At 44.7% G+C, this 22,294-nt stretch overlaps 1 protein-coding gene across 9 annotated transcripts in view; it reads right to left on the bottom strand.

Moving 5' to 3' along the window:
- Positions 1 to 8,603: 8,603 nt before the first annotated feature.
- The window catches only part of LOC119971478 (anillin-like), a 170,516-nt gene continuing 156,825 nt past the window's right edge, over positions 8,604 to 22,294 (bottom strand). For 7 of the 9 annotated variants that reach the window (XM_038807050.1, XM_038807049.1, XM_038807053.1 and 4 more), the window contains 5 exons: positions 20,290 to 20,343; positions 19,367 to 19,453; positions 19,040 to 19,147; positions 12,478 to 12,649; positions 8,604 to 9,533 (listed from right to left, as the gene is read on the bottom strand). In XM_038807050.1, coding sequence (XP_038662978.1) covers positions 9,442 to 9,533; positions 12,478 to 12,649; positions 19,040 to 19,147; positions 19,367 to 19,453; positions 20,290 to 20,343 — 513 coding nt within the window. In that variant the 3' untranslated portion in view covers positions 8,604 to 9,441. Of the gene's footprint in view, positions 9,534 to 9,870; positions 9,887 to 12,477; positions 12,650 to 19,039; positions 19,148 to 19,366; positions 19,454 to 20,289; positions 20,344 to 22,294 lie in introns of all 9 variants that reach the window. The other 2 variants (XM_038807057.1, XM_038807051.1) reach the window with 2 other exon arrangements.

Below are 22,294 nucleotides of genomic sequence, written 5' to 3'. Positions count from 1 at the left end.
TGACTGAGGGAAGCACAGTGAATAGGCCCAGTAATAACAAAAGGAATAAAACTGGAGATGTTAAGATTCAAAACAGAGGTAAAAAAACCAACATAAGTGTACTTTACCTGAATGCTCGTAGTATTCGGAATAAAGTAAATGAGTTGGTGGCACAAATCATCGTAAATGACTATGATTTAGTGGCCATTACTGAAACATGGTTAAAGGATGGTCACGACTGGGAGTTAAATATCCGAGGGTATCAAACTATTCGGAAGGACAGAGTGGATGGTAAGGGAGGTGGTGTTGCTCTGTTATTTAAGGATGACATCCGGGCAATAGTAAGGGATGACATCGGTGCTATGGAGGATAAGGTTGAATCCATTTGGGTGGAAATCAGGAATAGTAAGGCGAAAAAGTCACTGATAGGAGTAGTCTATCGGCCACCAAATAGTAACGAGATGGTGGGGCAGGCAATAAACAAAGAAATAACTGATGCATGTAGAAATGGTACAGCAGTTATCATGGGGGATTTTAATCTACATGTCGATTGGTTTAACCAGGTCGGTCAAGGCAACCGTGAGGAGGAGTTTATAGAATGTATCCGCGATAGTTTCCTAGAACAGTATGTAATGGAACCTACGAGGGAACAAGCGGTCCTAGATCTTGTCCTGTGTAATGAGACAGGATTGATTCATGATCTCATAGTTAGGGATCCTCTCGGAAGGAGCGATCACAATATGGTGGAATTTAAAATACAGATGGAGGGTGAGAAAGTAAAATCAAATACTAGTGTTTTGTGTTTAAACAAAGGAGATTACAAGGGGATGAGAGAAGAACTAGCTAAGGTAGACTGGGAGCTAAGACTTTATGGTGGAACAGTTGAGGAACAGTGGAGAACCTTCCAAGCGATTTTTCACAGTGCTCAGCAAAGGTTTATACCAACAAAAAGGAAGGACGGAAGAAAGAGGGAAAATCGACCGTGGATATCTAAGGAAATAAGGGAGAGTATCAAATTGAAGGAAAAAGCATATAAAGTGGCAAAGATTGCTGGGAGATTAGAGGACTGGGAAATCTTTAGGGGGCAACAGAAAGCTACTAAAAAAGCTATAAAGAAGAGTAAGATAGAGTATGAGAGTAAACTTGCTCAGAATATAAAAACAGACAGTAAAAGTTTTTACAAATATATAAGACAAAAAAGAGTGGCTAAGGTAAATATTGGTCCTTTAGAGGATGAGAAGGGAGTTTTAATAATGGGAAATGAGGAAATGGCTGAGGAACTGAACAGGTTTTTTGGGTCGGTCTTCACAGTGGAAGAAACAAATAACATGCCAGTGACTGATAGAAATGAGGCTATGACAGGTGAGGACCTTGAGAGGATTGTTATCACTAAGGAGGGAGTGATGGGCAAGCTAATGGGGCTAAAGGTAGACAAGTCTCCTGGCCCTGATGGAATGCATCCCAGAGTGCTAAAAGAGATGGCTAGGGAAATTGCAGATGCACTAGTGATAATTTACCGAAATTCACTAGACTCTGGGGTGGTCCCGGTGGATTGGAAATTAGCAAACGTGACGCCACTGTTTAAAAAAAGGAGGTAGGCAGAAAGCAGGAAATTATAGGCCAGTGAGTTTAACTTCGGTAATGGGGAAGATGCTGGAATCTATCATCAAGGAAGAAATAGCGAGGCATCTGGATAGAAATTGTCCCATTGGGCAGACGCAGCATGGGTTCGTAAAAGGCAGGTCATGCCTAACTAATTTAGTGGAATTTTTTGAGGACATTACCAGTGCAGTAGATAACGGGGAGCCGATGGATGTGGTATATCTGGATTTCCAGAAAGCCTTTGACAAGGTGCCACACAAAAGGTTGCTGCATAAGATAAAGATGCATGGCATTAAGGGTAAAGTAGTAGCATGGATAGAGGATTGGTTAATTAATAGAAAGCAAAGAGTTGGGATAAATGGGTGTTTCTCTGGTTGGCAATCAGTAGCTAGTGGTGTCCCTCAGGGATCCGTGTTGGGCCCACAATTGTTCACAATTTACATTGATGATTTGGAGTTGGGGACCAAGGGCAATGTGTCCAAGTTTGCAGATGACACTAAGATGAGTGGTAAAGCTGAAAAGTGCAGAGGATACTGGAAGTCTGCAGAGGGATTTGGATAGGTTAAGTGAATGGGCTCGGGTCTGGCAGATGGAATACAATGTTGACAAATGTGAGGTTATCCATTTTGGTAGGAATAACAGCAAACGGGATTATTATTTAAACGATAAAATATTAAAGCATGCCGCTGTTCAGAGAGACTTGGGTGTGCTAGTGCATGAGTCACAGAAGGTTGGTTTACAAGTGCAACAGGTGATTAAGAAGGCAAATGGAATTTTGTCCTTCATTGCTAGAGGGATGGAGTTTAAGACTAGGGAGGTTATGTTGCAATTGTATAAGGTGTTAGTGCGGCCACACCTGGAGTATTGTGTTCAGTTTTGGTCTCCTTACTTGAGAAAGGACGTACTGGCGCTGGAGGGTGTGCAGAGGAGATTCACTAGGTTAATCCCAGAGCTGAAGGGGTTGGATTATGAGGAGAGGTTGAGTAGACTGGGACTGTACTCGTTGGAATTTAGAAGGATGAGGGGGGATCTTATAGAAACATTTAAAATTATGAAGGGAATAGATAGGATAGATGCGGGCAGGTTGTTTCCACTGGCGGGTGACAGCAGAACTAGGGGGCATAGCCTCAAAATAAGGGGAAGTAGATTTAGAACTGAGTTTAGGAGGAACTTCTTCACCCAAAGGGTTGTGAATCTATGGAATTCCTTGCCCAGTGAAGCAGTTGAGGCTCCTTCATTACATGTTTTTAAGGTAAAGATAGATAGTTTTTTGAAGAATAAAGGGATTAAGGGTTATGGTGTTCGGGCCGGAAAGTGGAGCTGAGTCCACAAAAGATCAGCCATGATCTCATTGAATGGCAGAGCAGGCTCGAGGGGCCAGATGGCCTACTCCTGCTCCTAGTTCTTATGTTCTTATAAAGGGAGACCAAAACAAAACGTTTGGGTTTGGTGAGAAGCTGCAGTTAACCTTATCTAAAGTGGTGAGGAAGGTAGTGATAATAGAAGCCATTTAAATTGCCAGAGACACACCCTGTATTATTAGAACTAACTAGAACTGAATTCCGGTGGCGGCTATGAAGGAGTAAGTCACACATTTGGTGACTCCCGCTCGGGTTGGACTTTTGGGCCCTTTACCCCAATTTTTTTACTGGACTTAATTTGTAAAATCGATGATAGAGGCAATTGGGTATTGGATTCCCACATCGGTGCATGGAGAGGAGGACTAGAAGTGCTTGCAAAGGCAGAAACAGACAGACAGAGAAGGCTTGGGCTGAAGCTGCAGGGGGAGGAAGCATGGCGGAGGACCGGACCTCTGGCTTGTCGACCCAGCCGTCAACGGCGCAGCTGATGCAATTTATCGAGGAGGGCTTCGCCAAGCAAAGCCGATTAAAGAGTCAATTGCACGGCTGAAGCTTAGATTGGATGCCCAAGATCGGGCGATCCAGAAAGTGGAGAAGGCACTGATTGAGCAGGAGGAATACCAAACAGCAGTGGAGTTGGAAGTGGGGATGCTGAGAGACCAGCAGAAAAGGTTCCTGGAGAAGGTGGAGGACCTAGAGAATAGTCGTGCTGGCAGAACTTGAGAATCGTTGGGCTCACGGAGGGGTCCGAAGGAGCAGATGCTGGGGCATACATAGGGAACATGTTCGAGAAGCTGCTGGGGATGGGGCATTCTCCCAACCCTTGGAGGTAGACAGGCTCACAGCGCTCGTGAGGAAGCCGCATATGGGAGACCCCCCACGAAGGCAATGTTGGTGAGATTCCACAGGTATTTGGATAAGGAACGTATTTTACAGTGGGCCAAGCAGATACGGAGCTGTCAGTGGGACAACTGTATCCTGCGGATCAAGACCTGAGTGTGGAGGTGGCCAGGAGAAGAGCGGGGTTTAACCAGATCAGATCGACCCTTTTTAAGAAAAAGGTGAAGTTCGGACTGCTGTATCCAGACCGTCTCTGGGTCACTTACGAGGAGCAACATTTTTATTTTGAGTCACCTGAGGAAGCGCTGGACTTCGCAAAAAGGAAAGGACTGGTGGGAGGGGGAGGAGGAGGGGGGGGGGGGGGGGGGGAGGGAACAATAGGTGGGAGAAGTCTGTCACCAGGGGTGGGGGGCCACCAAGCTAGCTGGGTGGGCTAGCTCATGGAAGTGTAGTGGGGAGTGTGCAGATGTTAGGCTTACAAAAGGGGTTGATTTACATTTTTCTGTTACTGGGGGGGGGGGGGGAGAAGAGAAATGTTCTGCTGATGAGGGGGGAATGTTGCTGAGGGACAGAGAGGAGGTCGGGGGTGGAGGCTGCCTGGGGGCACGCCGGTGGACGCACGGGCTGGAGACTGGCCCAAGAAAGGTGATGGCTGATTCGCTTGGGGGGGGGGGGGGGGGCAATGAGCTCCCCAGTTAGACTGAACACCTGGAATGTACGAGGGCTAAATGGACCAGTCAAGAGGGCAAGCATTTCCGTGCATTTGAGAGGACTGAATGCGGACGTGGTAATGCTGCAGGAGACGCACCTTAGATAGCTGACCAGATTAGATTAAGGAAAGGTTTCGTCAGACAGGTTTTTCACTCGGGACTGGACTTGAAGTCCTGATCAACAAGCGGATGGTATTTGAGGTGTGAAGAATAGTTTCGGATGTGGGAGGTCAGTTTTGGAGGGGGTACTAGTAAAAGTGTATGTGCCAAATTGGGATGATGTTTATAAAGAGGAAGATACCGAACCTGGATTTGCATAAATTGGTCATGAGAGGGGACTTCAACAGAGTAATTGGCCCTGGTTTAGACTGGCCAAGCTCAAAAGAGGGAAGGGTGCCAGCAAAGGAACTAAAAGGGTGGGTGGGTGGGGGGGATCCATGGAGATTTGGGCAGCCGACGGTGAAGGAGTTCTTCTACTCACACGTGCATAAAGTGTACTCCCGGATTGATTTCTTTATTCGGAGCAGGGCCTTACTGACGGGAGTGGCGGACATGGGGTACTCGGCAATCACAATCTCAGACCATGCCCCGCACTGGGTTGACCTACAGGTTAGTAAAGACAGTAATGGGCTCCCGCACTGGAGGTTAGACATGGGTCTTCCAGCTGACGAAGAGGTGTGCAGGCAGCTGAGGAAATGTATTCAGAACTATCTGGAAGTCAACGACACAGGGGAAATTTTAGCAGCAGTGGTGTGGGAAGCATTGAAGGCGGTGGTTAGAGGGGAGCTGATCGTGATATGGGCCTACAGGGAGAAGGCAGACAGGGTAGAGATGGACCGACTGGTAACGGAGATACTACAGGTCAACAGGGGGTATGCGAAGACCCCAGAGGCAGGACTCTGGGGTGGAAGCTACAGGCAGAGTTTGGCTTGTTAATCACAGGGAGGGTGGTGGAGCAGCTGAGAAAGGCGAGGGGGGCGACTTATGAGCATGGAAAGAAGGCCAGCAGAATGTTTGCACAGCAGCTTAGGAAGAGGGAGGCAGCCAGGGAGATAGGGAAAATAAACGATGGTGACGGGAACCTGGTTAGAGACTCAGCAGGGATGAATAAGGCATTTAAGGAGTTTTACTGTAGGCTGGATGGGTCGGAACCCCCTACAGGGCCAGAGGGGATAGGCACTTTGAGGGGGGGCTCAATTTCCCAAAGGTGGACAGGGAGCACGGTAGCATTGTGGATAGCACAATTGCTTCACAGCTCCAGGGTCCCAGGTTCGATTGCGGCTTGGGTCACTGTCTGTGTGGAGTCTGCACATCCTCCCCGTGTGTGTGTGGGTTTCCTCCGGGTGCTCCGGTTTCCTCCCACAGTCCAAAGATGTGTAGGTTAGGTGGATTGGCCATGATAAATTGCCCTGTGTCCAAAATTGCCTTTAGTGTTGGGTGGGGTTACTGGGCGGGGTTATGGGGATAGGGTGGCGGTGTTGACCTTGGGTAGGGTGCTCTTTCCAAGAGCCGGTGCAGACTAGATGGGCCGAATGGCCTCCTTCTGCACTGTAAATTCTATTCTATGGGAGCTTGTAGAAGGACTGGGGGCCCCAATCAGGATGGAAGAGATAATGGAGGTCTGGAGGCCATGCAGGCGGGTAAAGCCTCAGGGCCGGATGGGGACCCAGTGGAGTTCTATAAAACGTTCTCTGGGATATTGGGGCTGCTGTTGATGAGGACATTCAATGAGGCAAGGGAGAGAGGGGTGCTTCCCCCGACGATGTCACAGGCCACGATTTCGCTGATCGTGAAGTGGAACAAGAAACCGGAGCTGCGTGGGTCCTACAGGCCGATATCCCTATTGAATGTGGGCGCCAAACTGCTGGCCAAAATTTTGTCCTCTAGGATTGAAGATTGTGTCCTGGACATTATTGGGGAGGTACAGACGGCGTTTCTTACGGGTAGGCAGTTGGTGGCCAATATAAGAAGGCTATTAAACATGATCATGATGCTGGGCTGGTCCGGGGTGTGGGGGCGGGGTTGGAGCACAGTCTCGCTTTACGTAAATGACCTGCTCCTGTATGTATCGGACCCAGCAGCGGGGAGGGAAGAAATCATGAGGATTCTGGAGGAATTTGGCCAGTTTTCAGGGTATAAACTAAATATGGGGAAAAGTGAGATGTTTGCGGTCCAGGAGAGGCGACTGGGGTCTGCCGTTTAGGGTGTTAGGGGGAAGCTTTAGGTATCAAGGCATCCAAGTGGCGCGGGAATGGGAATGGCTGCACAAGCTAAATCTGGCCCGATTAATAGACCACATGAAGGAAGATTTTTGGAGGTGGTACACGCTCCCACTGTCACTAGCGGGGAGGGTGCAGACGGTGAAGGTGACGGTCCTCCCGCGATTCCTGTTTGTATTTCCAGTGTCTCCCCATCTTTATTCTGCGATCCTTTTTTAAACGGGTCAACAAAGTGATCATTGAGGGCAGCACGGTGGCGTAGTGGTTAGCATTGCTGCCTCGTGGCACCAAGGTACCAGGTTCAATCCCGACTCCGGGTCACTGCCCGTGTGTAGTTTGCACATTCTCACTGTGTTTGTGTGGGTTTCACCCCCACAACCCAAAGATGTGCAGGATAGGTTAATTGGTCACACTAAATTGCCCCTTAATTGGAAAAAAAGAATTGGGTATTCTAAATTTATTTTAAAAAAGTGATCACTGGTTATGTATGGGCGGAAGGGAGCAGACTGGCGCTACCAAACTTCAGTAACTACTAGGGCGACTGGATGGGGGGGGGGTCCAGCATCGGAGTGTATGGAGGTGGCTTCATGTAAGGGCACCAGCTTAGTTGTGTTGATAACAGCACCTCTGCTATTCTCGCTAGCACGGTACTCCACCAGCCCTGTGGTGGTGGCAGACCTGAGAGTCAGGGGCAATGGAGTAAGAACGTGGGACCATTGGTTTGGTCTCCAATTTGTAATAATGACCGGTTTGCCCCGGGAAAGATGGACAGGGGGTTCTGGAGATGGCAGAGAGCAGGAATTGAGAGGATGGGGGATATGTTCATAGAGGGGAACTTCCCTAGCTAGAGGGAGCTGGAGGAGAAATTTGGATTGACAAGGGAAACAAATTCAGGTATCTGCAGGTGCGAGACTTCCTATGCAGGCAGGTTTCAACCTTCCCGCTCCTACCACCAAGGGGGATACAGGACAGGATAGTTTCCAGAGGGTGGGTGGGAGAAGGGAGGGTCTCTAATATTTACAAGGAACTTATGGGGTCAGTGGAGACACAGACTGGGGAACTGAAGCGCAAGTGGGAAGAGGAGTTGGGAGGAGAGATAGAGGATCATCTATAGACGGATGCGTTGAGTAGAGTCAACATGTCCACACCATGTGCCAGGCTCAGCCTGAAGTCGTTCATCGGGTACACATGACAGTGGCCCAGATGAGCAGGTTCTTTGCAGTAGAAGATAGATGTGTGTGGCAGGGGTGTCCAGCGAACCATGTCCACATAGTCTGGACATGTCCAAAGCTTAGGGGATTCTGGCATGATTCATGTCATGTCCACAGTGTTTAAAAACAAGGCTAAAAAAAGTGTTTTAAAAACAAAAAAAAAAGGTAAAAACGTATTGAAGGATTCCTCAATAAAATGATTTAAAAAGTGAACTGGAACTCAATTACAAATAGAAGTGAAGAAATTGAAACTGGGAAGAAAAAGGAGAAGGCTTTGATTGTATTTGGGCTCAGATGTTCTCAGGATATTTTCTTCCCTTATTTTACCCCCCAAAGCTATAGGTGTGATACAAGTCAGTGCTGCTGCCTGCATCCAGTTTGGTGCAGACGGGAACACTTTGGGGATAATCCGGTGTTATTTGTTCCTATGCTTGTAATGACTTTTGTTGTGTTGTACCTATGGCTTTTTTCTTTTGATGTAATATTTGTAAAAAACTTAATTTCAATAAAAATACATTTTTTTAAAAGTTCTAATTTGAGCCAGCAGATTCATGTTCCCAGAACTGACATATCAAAAGCTCTGAACATGTGCTGAGCTAAAAGTAAAGTCAATGGGTAAGGGTGTATAGATAAATGCTAAGTGGCAATTGAAACCAATATTTAAAATAAGGAAAACATAAGCAAAATTATCCAAATATTTATTCTTTGAACCATTTTACTTCTAATAGAGTTGAATAGGACATTTAAAGATATGCAAATAGTGACAGTAGAAGACTACACGTTACAGAAAGATAATATACACAAGTTACACAAAGATAATATAATGTACTATAAATATATAGTGTAATCTTGCATTAATGAAAGGTGCAGAAAATTTAACGGGTGGTTACATAACCATTTTGAATTTTTCTTTTCCATCCCTTCTCCCAATCACTCAACCAGGGCAGCAATGTAGCAAGACAATATTTCCTGGACTTGCAGTAAAGGCCAACACAAATACTAGCACAATTTAAAAGCTGTATCCTCAAGGATATATATATATTTTTATTATAGAGTTAATGAAAATAGTGATTAGATCAATCCCAGGAACAGTGAGCTTGCTACCATAAGAACAAATGAAAGTTACTTTGTATTAGCAGATTTCAGCTCAGACATTGGGAGATCAAATCATACTCCCTACATTCCACTAAATAAGTGAAATACAAGGCTTACGTAGGGAACACTAAGCACAAAGTAATCTCAAATTCTAGTATAGGTCAACACTTTCAGGAGGGGAAAGAAAATGGTGGGAGAGAAGGGAAGAATCAAGTTCAAGAAAAACATTCAATTGATTAATTTTGGTTAGGCAAAGGTTTTCTTAGCAGCAATTCAGTGGTTGTGTATGTCAGCAACTACTCGCAAGGCACTGCAATGTCAAACACTTTCTCCCCCTCCTTTCATGGTGAGAAGCTGCTCTGATAAGTTAGATAACCACAAAGCCAGCTTCAGATTCCATCCTTGGAGTCTGAGGAGTGTAATGTTAGTTGCCATGTTCCAAGATTGAGCAGAACCTGGTTAAGTTTCTCCATCCACAGGTTTCTCTCTTCTTTTGTGTCAGCCGACAGCCAGTTCCTACAAAAGAATTCACAAATACTGGATCAACAATTATTTTATTGTTCGGTTTCATTTGTACATGAAATTGTCACAAAATTTCATGTTAAAATTATTTAATTGCTCCTTAATTTTAGACTTTACTGCATCAGTAACACCCTACAAGTAGAGAGGGTTTTTTGTATGTACTTTCAAAGTGGCACAGCAACAGAGTTAGAATTTAATTCAACAATATGTTTTTTAAAATATAAATTTAGAGTACCCAATTCATTTTTTCCAATTAAGGGGCAATTTTTGAGTCGCCAATCCATCGACCCTGCACATCTTTGGGTTGTGGGGGCAAAACCCATGCAAACACGGGGAGAATGTGCAAACTCCACACGGACAGTGACCCAGAGCCGGGATCGAACCTGGGACCTCAGCGCTGTGAGGCAGCAGGGCTAACCCACTGTGCCACCGTGCTGCCCCTTAATTCAACAATAAATAAGGCATTCTTATTTATTGCTCAACGTGAAAGAATTCTAAAGCTTAATGAGTCAGAAGAGAACTCTCATCTATCATAAATATAAGACCCACTTATTTTGAAATTGTGCTCTAGACTCCCCACAAGCAGAAACATCCTCTCAGTATCTACCCTATAAAGCCCCCTCAGAATCATACATGTTTCAATCAGATCACCTTTCATTCTTCTAAACTCCAACAAGTTTAGGCCCAATCTTTCCTCACAAGACAACATCTTCATTCCAGGAATCGCCCAGTGAATCTCTGAACTGCTTCCAATGCAAGCATGTCCCCTCCTTAGGCAAGGTCACAAAAACTGCACACAGTACTTGTCACGATCTCACCAATGCCCTGTACAGTTGCAGGAGGAGGTTTGGAGAGTTACTGCAACGGAGCTTGTATATTGTGCACTGGAAGGGAAAAAACGTTAGTACGAGGGAACGGTGTGCTTAACGCCGGAAATAATTTGTGCGCCTGGGAGAAGAGCTTTCTTGGACGTGCTGACAGGAAGAGAAAGCTATTGCTGTAAAGAAGAAGATACTCATGGACATTCATTTCATAGAATAATTCTGGGTCTTTGCTGGCTCTTAAGAGCAATCCTTGGGCAGCAAGGTGGTGCAGTGGTTAGCACTGCTGCCTCGCAGCGCCACGGTCCCGGGTCACTGACTGGGTGGAGTCTGCACATTCTCCCCATGTCTGCGTGGGTTTCATCCCCACAACCCAAAGATGTGCAGGGTAGGTGGATTGGCCACACTAACACTGCCCCTTAATTGGAAAAAAATAATTGGGGGTACTTATTAAAAAAGAGGAATCTAAATCACTCCCAGTCACTTGCAGTTCCTGTCTGCAAATATTGACGTTTTGATCCAATTCATGAAAAATACTGAATCTGCTTCTGCTACTGTGTCCACACAGTATATGTTAGAGATCACAACTCATTGTATAAAAATACAAAAACTGGGCGGCATAAATAAATTGGGCAGAAGGGCCTGTTTTAATACTACAAACCTCTATTTAATCTCTCCTCTGGGTTTTTTTTGCCAGACATGTAAAATTTGGGTTCTCTGGCTACTGACTGACCCATGGAAACAATTTCACCTCATTTACTCTGTCCAAACCTTAATTTTTAACACTTGCATTTCTCAATAAATACCCTTTCTGCTGAGAACAATTCCCATTTCTTTAGTATCTCCAACACAAAATACCCCGAAGCATTTTTAAACACACTAAAAAAAAATGCAGATAACGTTTAAAAAAAAAGCAATGGTAGAGGTTTCCCTAATTTTTCCTGGTTCTGATGAAAGGCCACTGGCCTGATATGTTAGTTGTTTCTCTTTCCACAAGTGATATTAGAAATACTCAAAGGTCGAACATTGTTTTTTATATTTCCAGCATTCACAGTATTTTGCTTTAGTACAAGGGTCAGAAGGTCATTGAACACCACTCCCGAACCTCTGCACAGAGGTTTGTTCTGTATTAGTCATTCAAATGAATGCCAATGACCTGATGGGACTCTTTTCCAAGATCTTGGGTAACAATTCCTTGAGTATCATAAGAAAACAAAGGTCCAAAAGTTGAATAACTAAATTATAGAATGACTCGAGCATTTGATTGCTCAACAGCAAGTAAATAAAATGGAACTTGGATTCATATTGCACCAGTCAGTCAAGCATTTCATGTTTTTAAGATAAAGATAGATAGTTTTTTGAAGAATAAAGGGATTAAGGGTTTATGGTGTTCGGGCCAGAAAGTAGAGCCGAGTCCACAAAAGATCAGCCATGATCTCATTGAATGGCGGAGCAGGCTCGAGGGGCCAGGTGGCCTACTCCTGCTCCTAGTATGTTTCAAAAGTAAACTGGTTTGCTGGTAAATGTAGCTATTTTGTCCACACAATATGTCAAGTTCTTTTTAGATGATGTAGATTGAAGGATAAAGGTTTTCCTGGGACAACTGAGGAACTCCTTACTCTATCAAATGAAATGAAATGAAAATGAAAATTGCTTATTGTCACGAGTAGGCTTCAATGAAGTTACTGTGAAAAGCCCCTAGTCGCCACATTCCGGCACCTGTCCAGGGAGGCTGGTACGGGAATCAAATACTGCCATAGCTCTTTTACAGGCAGATTTAACATCTCAACTGAAAGAAAGGTTGAACTCCTTAACAATGGAGTGCTTCCTCTGTACTACACGGTCAACCAAAGTTATGGTACTCAAACACACATCCTCTGAGATGTTGAAGATATAAGGCATCAGAAGTATTCTTTCTTCCATTAAATGAAAACACAGAATCAGATACCAGATTGAGGCCAATGAATCACTCCAATATTTACAGAAACTCCAGGGAATTAGTGCTTGAAGAGTTTAGAAAACTGGAAGTCAAAGAAACACTGGCTCACTTGAAAGTAATTAAGCATAGTTTACATTTTCATACCAATTAAAACATACCAGAGGCTAATGAGACTTACTTGGTAAAGCACATTTGTTTCGACACTTAACAACGAGTGTGTCACTATCATCGTCGCACTGTGGCCGCACTGTGATCAATTCTAATGTTTTAGGCCGGGAACAGAACTCACGGCTGGCAGGTTCAATTTTGTCTTTGGTACAGCTGGCCAGGTCAATACACCCAATTGGTTCCTGGACAATACAAAGTTGTGTTAGTGCTTTAACACTAGCTTTCAAAATGCTCAAGAGCTGACAAGCACCACCGACATTTCAAAAACAAAAACTGATTCATGCCATGTATATCTCACAATTTATACAAAGGGAACATTGGAGCTGCAACCCAGTCAGTCAATAAAAAAAGGTCTGTGCTCCATTCTGAAGCTGTAACCCCTTTAAGGTGTTTTAAAAAAGAGAAAACCTAGCAAAAAGGCAAATCTTGAACCATTATCATTTATCAGAAAAATGCATCAAACCTTGACACATACATGACTAAAGTAACACTTTAATTTTGTATATTATAAAGATGTGGTCAACTACTGTTACACCAACCTATGCAGATGTGGAAATCGCAAACTGAATACTTAAAAGGTTTGGAGTTAATTCATATCAGCCGGCACAAGGGACTAATTAGAGTTTGTTTCAAGTTGAATATGGTTTGAAGTGTTAACAGAGGTTCTCTCTTCAAGATGCTGCCAGACCAGCACAGTGGTGCAGTGGTTAGTACTGCTGCCTCATGGTGCCAAGGACTGGGGTTCAATCCCAGCCCCGGGTCAATGTCTTTGTGGAGTTTGCACATTTTCCCAGTGTCGGCGCAGGTCTCACCCCCACAACCAAAAGATGTGCAGGGTGGGTGGATTGGCCACGCTAAATTGCCCCTTAATTGGAAAAATTAAAAAAGATTTAAAAAGATGCTGCCAGGCTTGATGAGTATTTCTAGCATCTGCAGTATTTTTCTTTTGTTAAATAATTAAGCCTCAGGGTCAGTGGCCTCGAGAGCCGCATCTGCTAGGATTCCTGCCCGAATCCCATCTGACTGGTCTTGGGATATACAGATGCAAGTATACGATCATGTTTTACAGCAGTGATCTCCATGGTTGGTTGTTCTGATGATTGTTTAGGATGTCATGAAAAATTTAATTTTAGAAAGTTACCAGTGGCACTTTTGGAACCATACAACAAATGTTAACTCCAGAATAGACAATGCTAAAATTCAAATAGAAACTTTGTCACGCATTAATTTCGCCTTCGGGTCTTGCATAAAACATACAATTGAGGAGGAATAGGCCACTTGACCCCTTTTCTGCTATTTAATCAGATCTTGGCTGATCTGATTGTAACCTCAGCTCCACATTCCCAGCTACCCCAATACCCCATCTACTTCAAAAATAAGATAGTTCCAGAAAACCATGACCCTCAAATGCAAATTCTCAACGGTCTCAAGAGTGACTCCTTATTTTTAATGTGTCCCTAGATCAAATTTCTCACAAAGAGGAAACATCCTTTCCACATCCACCCTATCAAGACCCCTCCGGATCTTTTATGTTTCAATCAAGTCACCTCTTACTCTTTTAAACTCCAGTGCATACAAGCCCAGCCTCCCTTTCCTCCTAAGACAACGCACACATTCCAGGTTATTAGTCTAGTAAATCTTCTCGTAATTGTTTCTAATGCATTTATATCCGTCCTTAAATAAGGAGACCAATACTGTTCACAGTAATCCAGATATGGTCTCACAAATGCCTTGTATACCTTAAGCATATACACTACTTGTGTTCAATTTTACCCGCAAAAGAACATTCTATTAGCTTTTCTAATAACTTGCGGTACCTCCATACTAGCCTTTTGGGATTCCTGCAGCAGTGATTTCTACACTAGGACACCCCAATCCTGCCGAATTGGAGCTTTGCAATTTCTCACTGTTCAGAACATCTGCCCACATTATACTCCATTTGCCACATTTTTGTCCACTCATTTAACCTATCTATAATACCTTTGTGGCCTCCATATGTCCTTTTCACAACTTACCTTCCAATCTATCAAGTGTACCTTTGGTCCCTTCGTCCAAGTCATTTATAAATTAAAAGTAGCGGTTTCAGCACTGATCCCTATAGCACATCACTCATTGCAACTTGCCAACCTGAAAAAGACCCATTTATACCGGTTTCCTGCCAGCAAGCAAATCTTCCATCTATGCCAATATTACCCCGTACACCATGAGCTTTTTATGTCCTCATAACCTTTGATGCTGCATCCTAGTAAATGCCTTCTGAAAATCTAAGTACAGTATATCACTGAAGAAGTAACGTGTGCTGTGTATAAACCAAAGAACACCAATATACTGATTAATCACAATTTCCCTCTCAATTTAGACTGGCCAATCTACCTACCCTGCACATTTTGGGTTGTGAGGGTGAAACCCACGCAGACACGGGGACAACTCCTCTCCACACGGTGCCAACTTCCCGGTGAAAGATTTCTGGCATGCCCTGCTTGCCCTAGTCAGAGACTGTGACTGTCAGGCCGTTTCGGCCACGGAACACTCGAATTTGCTAATGAGATGCGCATCTGTTACGGGTATAGGGTCTGACTACATCTGCCAGCGCCTCTCAGAGGGGGCCACGCTCGACCTTGCGGTGACCAAAAAAAACTAGTGCTCTCACTTACGGACTGCGCGGCCCATCCCCCTGTGCATCGTGGACTACGCAGACAGTCGCCCCATCGTGGACCCCATCAGCGACCGCCCTCAGCCAACCCCACGCCTGTGCCGACCAGCAGCCAACCAACCCCGGGGGGAGGGGGGCCCAAATGCTACTTCTGTGGGCAATCACAACACCCCCGACAGCTCTGCCCGGAGCGCCCTCTGCAAGGCCTGTGGCAAGAAGGGACATTTTGCTGCAGTATGCCACGCCCGCTCAATCACAGCTATTGTCCCGGAACCCCCCATGTGGGGCCAGTGGGCGCCGCCATCTTCCCCTATTCGGACCACGTGCGGCCAGTGGGCCCTGCCATCTTGCTCGACTCGCAACACGTGCAGCCTGTGGGCGCTGCCATCTTGTTCCTCCCAGGACCAACGGGTGCTGCCATCTTGCCTTCCTCACGACACGTGCAGTCCCAGGGTGCCGCCATTTGGCTCCGCCACGACACAGGCACCACCATCTTACCCGACTCAGGACCCTTGCTCGTCAAGCACCTCATCCAGCTGCTCATCGCCTGCAACCGCCGACGACCAGCCACGTCTTGCCTAGGTCACGATTGACCAGTCTCGACCACACAACCTCGCGTCTGCTTCAACTAAAGTGAAGGTCAACGAACACGAGATCTCCTGCCTGCTAGACTCCGGGAGCACCGAGAGCTTCATTCACCCCGATACAGTAAGGTGCTGCTCCCTCGCAGTACACCCCGCTAACCAGAGAATCTCCCTGGTCTCCGGATCCCACTCCGTGGCGATCAGTGAGTACTAATTTGCCACGCTCACTGTCCAGGGCGTGGAGTTCAGCGGTTTCCGCCTCTATGTCCTATCCAACCTCTGCGCTGCCTTGCTCCCAAGCCATCGTTGAAGCTGTACGGCATTGGATGCATTACCTGACCGGCAGGAGATTCATTCTCCTCACTGACCAACAGTCGGTTGCCTTCATGTTTAATAACACAGCGGGGCAAGATCAAAAACGAAAAAATCTTGAGGTGGAGGATCGAGCTCTCCACCTACAACATGATTTCGTATCGCCCTGGTAAGCTCAACAAGGCCCCCCCCCCCCCCCCGAGGCCCTATCCCGTGGTATATGTGCCAGCGTACAAGTGGACCAACTCCAGACCCTGCACGACAACCTCTGTCACCCAGGGGTCACACGTTTTTACCATTTCATTAAGGCCCGCAACCTGCCCTACTCCTTCGAGGAAGTCAGGGCGATCACCAGAGACTGCCAGGTCTGCACGGAGTGTAAACCGCACTTCTACCGGCCAGACCGTGCGCGCCTGGTGAAGGCCTCCTGCCCCTTTGAACGCCTCAGCATAGACTTCAAAGGGCCCCTCCCCTCCACTGACTGCAACACGTACTTTCTCAGTGTGGTCAATGAATATTCCAGATTCCCCTTTGTCGTCCCATGCCCCGACATTATGTCTGCCACTGTCAATAAAACCCTCAACACCATCTGCACTGTGTTCGGTTTCCCCACTTACATCCAGTGACTGGGGATCCTCATTCATGAGCGATGAGCTGCGCCAGTACCTACTCAACAGGGGCATTGCCTCGAGCAGGACGACCAGCTACAACCCCAGGGGAAACGGGCAGATGGAGGGAGCTTAGGACAGTCTGGAGGGCCATCCAGCTGGCCCTACGGTCGAGATATCTCCCGACCTCCCGCTGGCAGGAGGTCCCCCCCAACGCACTTCACTCCATTCGGGCGTTCCTGTGCACCGCGACTAATGAAACCCCCTCATGAACATCTCTTTGCCTTCCCTAGGAAGTCCACCTCCGGGGTTTCGCTACCGACATGGCTGGCAGCTCCAGGACCCGTTCTCCGTTGACACGTTCGACTCCACAAGGCGGACCTGTTGGTTGAGAGGGTATAGCTACTTCATGCCAACCCGCAATACGCTTGCGTAGTGTCACTGACGGCTGCCAAGACAGTCTCCCTCAGGGACCTGGCACCAGCCCAGCCCCCCACCCCAAGCGCCGCACTCCCTTCCCCGGCGCATCCCACCGCAGCTCCGGGACAATCCGTCCTACCCTTGCCCACACCCGGGGATGAAGAGGATTTAGAGATGCTCCCGGAGTCACCGAAGACCAAGCCACCGCCAGAGTCGCTACCAGCACTACGGCGCTCTCAACGACAGATCAAGGCACCGGACTGCCTGAATTTGTAATATTATCTGTACTTTTAAAACACAATTTTCTGTATATAGATCTCCACCACCCCCGCCGGACTCATTTTTTAAACAGGGGGTGAATGTGGTAGTCACCACTGATGTATATATTTAGGATGTTGATATAGGTGCTTTACGATAAGGCCCCTGTACTACAGGTACAGGCTAGATCCCTGCCTGCTAGCTCCGGCCAATAGGCGGAGTATAAATGTGTGCTCCTCGTAAAGCAGCCATTTTGTCAGCTGCTGTAGGAGGCCACACATCTCAGGTGTAATAAAGCCTCGATTACATCCTACTCTCGTCTTTGCGTAATTGATCGTGCATCATAGCTTCCATCATTTTCCCTATGACAGATGTTAAGCTAACTGGCTGGTAGTTTCCTGGCTTTGTCTCCTTCCTATTTTGAATAAATGAGTTACAGCTGCTATTTTTAAATCCAATGGAAACTTCCCTGAATCTAGGGAATTAAAAAAAATTAAAACCAACTCATTAACCATCTCACGAGCCACTTTCGTTTTTAGGAGCCTAGGATGAAGTCCACCAGGACGTGGTAACTTGTGGGCCATATCTCCAACAATCTTTTCACTACTACTTCCTTAGAGATTGTAACTTTTCCAGGTTCCTCCCTCCCTTCCACTTCCTGATTTACAGCTATTTCTCGATGTTATCTGTATCCTGTATAGTGAAGACCAATCCAAAATACCTGTTCAATTCATCTGCCTTCTTCTCATCTTCCGTTATTAATTCTTCATAGATACTGGGCGTGATTCTCTATCCTAACGCACCAATTTTCTGGTTCCGCCAGCAGGCCAATGTGTTTTCCATTGTGAGCACCCCCACGCCGTCGGGAAATCCACCGGCGTGGGTGCGCTGCCGGCGAAGCGGAGAATCCCGCTGATGGAGAATCCAGCCCACTTTCTTTAGGACTAGCGCTCACTTTGTTAACTCTTTCCCCTTTTTGAATAGATATAGAAACTCCCAGCTGACTTTATATTTCTAACTAGCTTTCCCTCGTACTCTAATTCTCCCTCTTTGTAATTTCTTTCAGTCGTCCTCTGCTTTTTAAAAAAATATTCTGTCCAATCTTTTGGTCTGCCACCCATCCTTGCATAGTTATATGAATTTTCTATAGATTTGATACAATTTGAACCTTTTTTAGTCAACCATAGATGGTGGGTCCTTCCCCCATCTGAATGTTTCTTTCTCATGGAATGTCGTTGGTATTCCGAAATATCCCCTTAAATGTGTCATAAATTTTTTTTTTGTACAAATTTAGAGCACCAATTATTTTTTCCAATTAAAGGGCAATTTAGCGTGGCCAATCCGCCTATCCTGCACACCATTGGGTTGTGGGGGTCAAACCCACGCAGACACGGGAGAACGTACAAACTCCACACAGAGTGTCCTAGGGCCTGGATTCGAACCCAGGTCCTCAGCGCCGTAGGCAGCAATGCTAACCACTGTGCCACCGTGCTGCCCAAATGTCTGTCATTAATGGCAACATAAGTGCTTTTATCAAACCAGGTTTGATCAGACTGTGAATAAAGCGGGAACCTGCATACTGAAATGTTGGCTTTCAGGAAAATTGAAGTTAAAAATATATATCTATAAACGTGCAATTGGTTCCAAACCTTTTACCGCCTTATATTGGCATTTGGCTAAATATCTATGCAGTTTGTTTATCCAAGTCAGTCACATGCAAGTTGATTGTTACTTCACCTTGTGTTTCTCTTCATTGGGATAGGTCCAATAGGAAAGAGTGTTGCCAGACAGTAAGAACCAGCGCCGGTGCCAGGCTCCAAACCCACTCACATCCTCAAACATAGTCTGCAAAAACAAAAAAGGAATTCTTACCATACCCAGAATATTAGTCAGATGTTCCCAAACATTTGCTATTTCTGTGCATTAGTGCAAGCGATGCTTGGTTGCAAAATAACCGAATAACGAAAGCAGGGTGGACCAGTGCTACTCTTATGACACAGGGAGAGGATAATTACCACAACCATGCATTACACGGCATCAAAAAGAAACAAACAGTAGAATTACCAGGAATCCCGAGTGCTCCACCGTAGAGTGAAAACGACACAGAAATTTCAAATAGACAGCACCTTCAAGAGGAGATAGGAAGGGAACCTTCAGTTGGACAAAAAAAAAATGAATTCAGAACACCAAGGAAATAACTTTTCAGGATGGAGTTCACATGATATATACTCAAGATACTAGGCATGGTTCAATGATAGGAAATTGTTATTGCATAACAGGAGCAATAGATCTAAACACAGCAAGGACTTGGATGGATAATGCTTAACAAAATTTGTAAAGCTTACCCTCATCACAAGGATCAAGAATCAGAATGCCAACAGATAATTTCAGATGTATACACACATGTAACACGGAAGCAATTTATTGCTCAGTTTGTAAGCACTTCTATATCATGATGTTAAAACAGAATCATGCAAAAAGCCAAAAATAAAAGCAAAGGCTAGCCATGTGCATCAGCTGCTACTAAGCTGTATGAAGCTGTAGTTTGGACTAGAGAATACAATTTTGTGGAACACATTATTTTCACGTAACACCAAACTCTTCATTGCAATCACATCAATTTATTGTATTGTGTAACATGTAACACTTTTGAAAATATTCAACTGGTTTCACAGCCACTATAGCACTCTGCTGAATCACACCCTGGAGCGACAAAAACATTTCATAGCTCTTCAGCAAATAACATAGATGCCATTATATGGAAGAGCATGCAGGGAGGGGTGAAAAGTGACTGTTTTATCTGATATCAGTTTCAGACTAATGCAGAAGCAGATGATTTTCCAGTTCCAAACTAAAACTATGATACACACATCGTCGGTTTCGGACTCATACAAAAAGCAGATGATTTTCCAGTTCCAAACTAAAGCTATGATACACACTTCAATCTAATGATTAGGTATATAGAGACATTATGTAACTATAGAAACCTTGTCCTGAAACTCATCTCCAAGTAGTTGCCTGACTTTTCCATCAAACTTCATCTACAGTAAAAAGAACAAGTAAAAGTTAATTGATATTTATAAGTATTTATTAAGTCTTCGTTGTTGGATGGCAACGATGAGAAATCAGAATCTGGTCAGCTTGCAACTCAGCCATCTTGGGAATCATCAGGTTGAGCAGTTCCAGCAGCACAGGGACTGCAGTAGCTCAAGGTGACTGCTCACCAGCACCTTCTCAAGGGCAATAAATGCTGTCCTAGCCAGAAACACTCGCATCTCACAATGGAAAAAAAAAACGAGCAGTAGGCTGTGGCGAGGGTCAGTTCCAAATGGTCATTGCCTGGACAAAAGCACCTGTAGGACTGAACCACCTAAACAAAAAGGTGCAGAATTATATTTCTTCTGTTTTGTGTTCTGCACAGCTTCAAACTTAAATTGGACAGTTACATTAAAAAAAAGGTCCTGTCCAGTTTTGTATCGGCATCCTGAATGGTAAAATTTTTTTACATTGTGTAATTAGTGCCTTTCAAGTCCATTGTCACACCATGAATGTAGCTATTTACTGTGGTCAAGAAAACTAGCTTCATCTGATTTTGTTTCAGACATTCCATGTCAATGTCTTATCAATTACATTAAATAAGTGGAGTTGGGTGGCGCACACATTAGTTTGACTTTCATTAATATGTCCCATTTTAGTTTGACTTTCGTTAATATGTCCCATTTTAATAGACTTAGCAGCTAATTTTAAAAAGTACAACTGGGACATTAGAGGGGCGGGAGGAGCAGTTGGCTTGGTGTTGACTGAACTAAGTCAATAAACGATTTCCAGGAAAGCAGCAGCTGTAATTTTTACTTCACCAAATGGCATCAATCTCCATTCATTTAAAATCAAAGTCTAAAATGAGGTCCCTTGTAAAGAGTTAAAAAAGGTATTTTAAACAGCTACATGTAATTAAAGAACAAACCCAAAACAATGCTAATAATCCATCATTTAATTTAATTTAATTACTACAATCCAAAAAAAATAAGATTTCAAGCAGTCAAACAACTCACTGAAACATGATCAGTTTTAAAGTTTTTAATTATGAGCAGAAGTTGTTTCTTCGCTGCACCCATTTTGTGAAAACTTCAGCAAGATGCTACACTGCATGAAGCATTTTAATAAATGCAACTATAAATCAGAACAGTTTTATATTCTGTCCACGCGAGTCAAGTTGCAGTTGACACTATGTACAGTGGCACTGGAATAAGTACGACATTCACTCAATCTATTCATGTTCACGAGCTTCATGCCATTTATTGAACTAATACTTAAAGCAGATCATTCTCCTTCCCTCTCCATCACAACAAGAAGCACTATACATCTTCAAGATTCTCACTTCCTTTCTCTCCCCCAACAATCCATAAAAGTAGCTTTGCACTATAAAAATATTAGCATATACAGGTCAAATTGGCATTGCACAGAAGTCAATCAATTTAAATGGCAGGAAAATAATTGTGCGGACCAATACTTTCACCATTTCATTGACTCATTTAGAGTCTTATCCATTCAAAAAGGTAGAGTAACCCACAGTACACGTTTTAACAGCCATGTGTTTGGACCAGATCAATCCTTTCCTTCAACTGAAAGTACTATATGCAAATTCAATATTTCTACTATCTATGAATTTACAAATCTGACGAGATACGACTCATTTGGCTTGTGAATAGATTACTCATGCTATTAAAATCAATTAGGTGTCAGTACTTATACAGGTTTCTTTGTGAAAACATTTACTGCTTGAGGCACAATTTCACAGAAGCCAGTTATTCTCCCTCCAAAGCATTTCCCATGGGGGAACTAGCAGGTAGTTGCTAGGCTTTTTAACTGCTGGGAGAAACGAGAAGAGAAGAAACAATTAAGGCATAGGGAGCTTGTTGGAAAAAAAGGAAGCACAGGCAACCCAGAATTTGGCCGGAATACTGATCTGCAGCCCAAGTAGACATCCCCTTG

This window comes from Scyliorhinus canicula, chromosome 9 (assembly GCF_902713615.1).
Source record: "Scyliorhinus canicula chromosome 9, sScyCan1.1, whole genome shotgun sequence".
Lineage (NCBI taxonomy): Eukaryota > Metazoa > Chordata > Chondrichthyes > Carcharhiniformes > Scyliorhinidae > Scyliorhinus > Scyliorhinus canicula.
Note: the sequence above shows the minus strand (reverse complement) of the source record. Positions and strands in the feature narration are given on the sequence as shown.